Consider the following 3,742-nt stretch of genomic DNA (forward strand, 5'->3'; position numbering starts at 1 on the left):
AGACCTTCCTAAGAGCAGATGTCTCAGGATGTCTAGGTACTTTTTTTTTTTTTTTTAAGATTTTATTTCTTTATTTGACAGACAGAGATCACAAGTAGGCAGAGAGGCAGGCAGAGAGAGAGGAGGAAGCAGGCTCTCTGCAGTGCAGAGAGCCCGATGTGGGGCTTGATCATGACCTAAGCTGAAGGCAGAGACTTTAACCCACTGAGCTACCCAGGTGCCCCTGTCTAGGTACTTTCAAGCTCAAGTTTGGCAGATCTTTGAATAGAATTCACGGGATATCTTCAAGGTTAACTTCAAGGAGGAAAACCACACCCTTGGACACAGTGTTCCTCGAGCCCTGTGAGGAGAGTCTTCTTTGACTGTTGGCTCCAACCACCACCTTTCAGACAATGATTGTAACCAGGACTTAAGAACACCCGCCACCGCTCCTGCAAGAGGCGCCCAGCTCAGTAAAGCAGACGACGAGAAGGCAACCAGCCCCGATCTGAGCAAAGAGCAGAGGAAATCGGTTTCCCCTGTCCCTTCATCACCAGGAAGCCTCGGCTAGGATTCTTTCAGTGCGTGCGAGACTACGAAGGGCTCAGCCTTCCCGAAGAAAGGAAAAGGGGAGTTGGGGAGTTAGAGAGGGGAAGCAAAACCCTGAGACGTGGGAAATGCACAGGGATGGGGGGGGGGGGTCTTGCGAGCAGGGATTACTGCAGAACACGCGCGCCAGGCCGCACATTCATCCACACCTACAACTGCATACTACACAGACACGCCACATACCCCTTCCCCGCCGGCCCCCACGCCCATTCTGGAGAGCGCCAGATTCCCCGGGAGAGGAGCGCTGCCCCAAACTCTAAGAGAGGGCTCCGCGCCCAACGGCCAGTGCCGTCTCCACTGCAGGGTCGCGGCGAGCTGAAGGCGGGGGGGAGGGGGGGGGCTGGGCCCCCCCACCCACTCCCGGGGCACAGGAAGAGCCGCGCCCAGCCCGCGAGGCAGCCCAGCGGAGGGCGCGGCGGGGAAGCGAGCGGCCCGCGCCGCCCCCGCCCATCGCCTTCCAGCACCGCCCCCGCTGCGGCGGGCGAGGGGCGGGGCGGGGCGCGGCGTATATAAGGCGAGGGGCGGGCGCCGCTCTTTTGTCTCTTGCTGCAGCAACGCGAGTGGGAGTACCAGGCGCTGGGCTCGGAGAGGAACTCCACGGTGAGCGCTACCTAGGGCGGGGGCCCTATCCGGGTGGGGTCGGAGCAGGTGTCCCTGGCCCGCGCGCGGCCGCCGCAACAGGCGCCCTTCCCCGACGGGACGCCCGGCCGCTGGGCCACGCCCTGGGGCTAGGAGAGGGGTGCGGGACGCGCCCAGATCCTCGGCCTGCGGGTGCAGGGAACGCCCCGGCCGAGTGCCACGTCGAGAGGCGTCGGCGGAGAGGCGGAGGGGACGCTGGCCCCGGCCGCAGACCAACCGCCCTGCTTTACCCACTAGGATCGCTTTAAGAAAATGGCAGACAAGCCGGACATGGGGGAAATCGCCAGCTTCGATAAGGCCAAGCTGAAGAAAACGGAGACGCAGGAGAAGAACACCCTGCCGACCAAAGAGAGTGAGTGCACCCCCGGCTCCAGGTCCGCGTGCCCCCCAGCCCAGCCCAGCCCAGCCCTCCCCACTCCGCCTTTTCCTAGAACCCACCCCCACCCCCATCTGACCGAGGCGCCGGATCCCGGCGGCCCCTGCCCCTTTTCCGTTCCACGAAGCGCGTGTCTCTCCAGCCCCAAGCCGCCGCCTCAAGACCCAGACCTCGTGGGTCCCTCGGCTGCGGGGGGGTTGCAAGGTGTCCTCATCCTCCGGTGTCTGCTTCGTGCTCCCCACAGCCATTGAGCAGGAGAAGCGGAGTGAAATTTCCTAAGAACCTGGAGGATTCCCCGCCCCCGTCATCCTCGAGACACCCCAGTCGTGATGTGGAGGAAGAAGAGCCACCTGCAAGATGGACACGAGCGACAAGCTGCACTGTGAACCCGGGCACTCCGTGCCGACGCCACCGGCCTGAGGGTCTCTGAGGGGACCCCCCCCAATCGGACTGCCAAATTCTCCGGTTTGCCCTGGGATATTATAGCAAATTATTTGTATGTTTCATGAAAATAAACACACCTCGTGGCACGGCTGGCGTGGTCTGAGTCTTAGTTGGGAACGCGTGGGCAGTGTCGCTGCAGCAAAGGCCCACGCGCTGGAGACAGTGCTGCGGCAGAGCGGGAGGGGGACCCGAACGGCAGGTTCGGCGGGTTCGGAGGGAGCATTTATAATTCTGATTTTACCTGCTTCTCCATGAGATTTTGTGGGTATTTGTTGCTGAGCTCTTGCTTACCCATGTAAAATGTGACCTCACTTTGTCATTCCTGGAAGCTCCTCGGAAAGACGCTTTTTCAGGGGAGCAAGATTTGTTTTTAATCAGCTTTTTACAGTCTATTTCTCTGGCCTCATAGTTCCGATTTACACCCGATAAGAGAGCGGTGTTTCAAAGACTGAGAAGAAAGGGATAAGAGACTAAATACGGAATGTTGAGAATTGGGTGAGGTCACAAAAGTCTCCTGGAGGCTTTCTTGGAACTTAAAAAAGGAAAACAAAGACCGGATCCAGGGGAAACCACAGCGGGAACATCAGAGCTGGAGGAGTGTGGGGGTGGAGGGGGACAGCCTAGCTTTTTGTCTTTTCAGCCCTAGTGCAGAATCTTCTACAAAAGCCAGCCGTTAGAGGGAGTACTGGGCTGAGCAGCCTCCAGTGCTGGGAGCAGTAAGAGGGGTGGGTGTGTGGAGGAGGGCTGGGGCTAGCAGCTGAGCCAAACAGGGTCACACCCTTTAGACCCCTGAGAAGAGGGGAACCAACCCTGAGGAGTAGTGGATAGGAGGTGGGGAAGCTGTAGGGCATTCTGAAACAAAAGAAAAACTGGCTTATGATCCCTGGGGTGGTTTTCTGCTAAAAAGAGGTGAGAACACATGGTTTAGTGATTAGTCCCACATTTTTGTGTGACCATAAGGGGCTGGACACTGGGTGAGGGCAAGTAATTTAAATGAGGTATGATCCCTGTACAGGGGAACTTAAAATTCTGGTGGGTGAGACAGGCAACCACAGCAGACCAGAGCAGGGACACCTAGGTTGAGGGAGCCAATGCTCATTTTGCACAAAGGAGTGACTTAACAGAGAGACCTGTGCTGCGGAGGGTAAGTGTACCTGGGGTGAGGGTGGGGTCATCGGGGTGGTGGGATAAGGAAGAGAAACACATTAGGGCCATCCCCCACCTCCCTGTGAGGGATGCTAACCTTTACAGGCTGCTGTGAGCCACGCATTCCGTTAGGATTTTTAGTTCTCAGAAACCCTATTAAAACAGTAATTACCCATTTTACAGATGGGGAAGCTAAGGTCAAAGAGACTAGGGATTTGCCAAAGTCACATAGCCAGTGAGGACTGGAGCCAGATTTTGGGACCAAGGTTGTGCTTTTGGGGATTCCATAACCCAAGATTTGGAACATCTGTTGTGTCAAATGTTTCATGAGATTTCATGAGCCTTTAGTGCTTGAGCATAATTGACCCCATTGGGTCTATTGTTGGGAGGTTAAAGAAAAGGGAACAGAAGAAATCTCTGCTGCCTTCCGACAGGAACACACTAGGTCTGCTGGTGAAAAGGGCTCTGACGGAAAAGGCTGGGTGGGGGAGGAGTGTGCTGGGACAAGAGAGGGAGGGGAAGCGCCATTGCAGTTTTCAACAGGGCAGT

At 57.1% G+C, this 3,742-nt stretch overlaps 1 protein-coding gene across 1 annotated transcript; it reads left to right on the forward strand.

Annotated features, from left to right (window-relative positions):
- Positions 1 to 1,040: 1,040 nt before the first annotated feature.
- TMSB10 (thymosin beta 10) lies at positions 1,041 to 2,137 on the forward strand. The gene is made up of 3 exons (XM_059188236.1): positions 1,041 to 1,188; positions 1,465 to 1,579; positions 1,848 to 2,137. Exons 2-3 carry the CDS (start codon positions 1,480 to 1,482, stop codon positions 1,880 to 1,882), a joined length of 135 nt encoding a protein of 44 aa, XP_059044219.1. The 5' UTR covers positions 1,041 to 1,188; positions 1,465 to 1,479; the 3' UTR covers positions 1,883 to 2,137.
- The last annotated feature ends 1,605 nt before the right edge of the window (positions 2,138 to 3,742 follow it).

Source organism: Mustela lutreola, chromosome 9 (assembly GCF_030435805.1).
Source record: "Mustela lutreola isolate mMusLut2 chromosome 9, mMusLut2.pri, whole genome shotgun sequence".
NCBI classification, from domain to species: domain Eukaryota; kingdom Metazoa; phylum Chordata; class Mammalia; order Carnivora; family Mustelidae; genus Mustela; species Mustela lutreola.

What these genes read in the sequence shown, in the direction of transcription:
- TMSB10 (XM_059188236.1), top strand. Translation starts at nt 1,480, where the DNA reads ATGGCAGACAAGCCGGACATGGGGGAAATCGCCAGCTTCGATAAGGCC. An exon ending in CACCCTGCCGACCAAAGAGA is followed by an intron (nt 1,580 to 1,847) that starts GTGAGTGCACCC and finishes TGCTCCCCACAG; the next exon opens with CCATTGAGCAGGAGAAGCGG.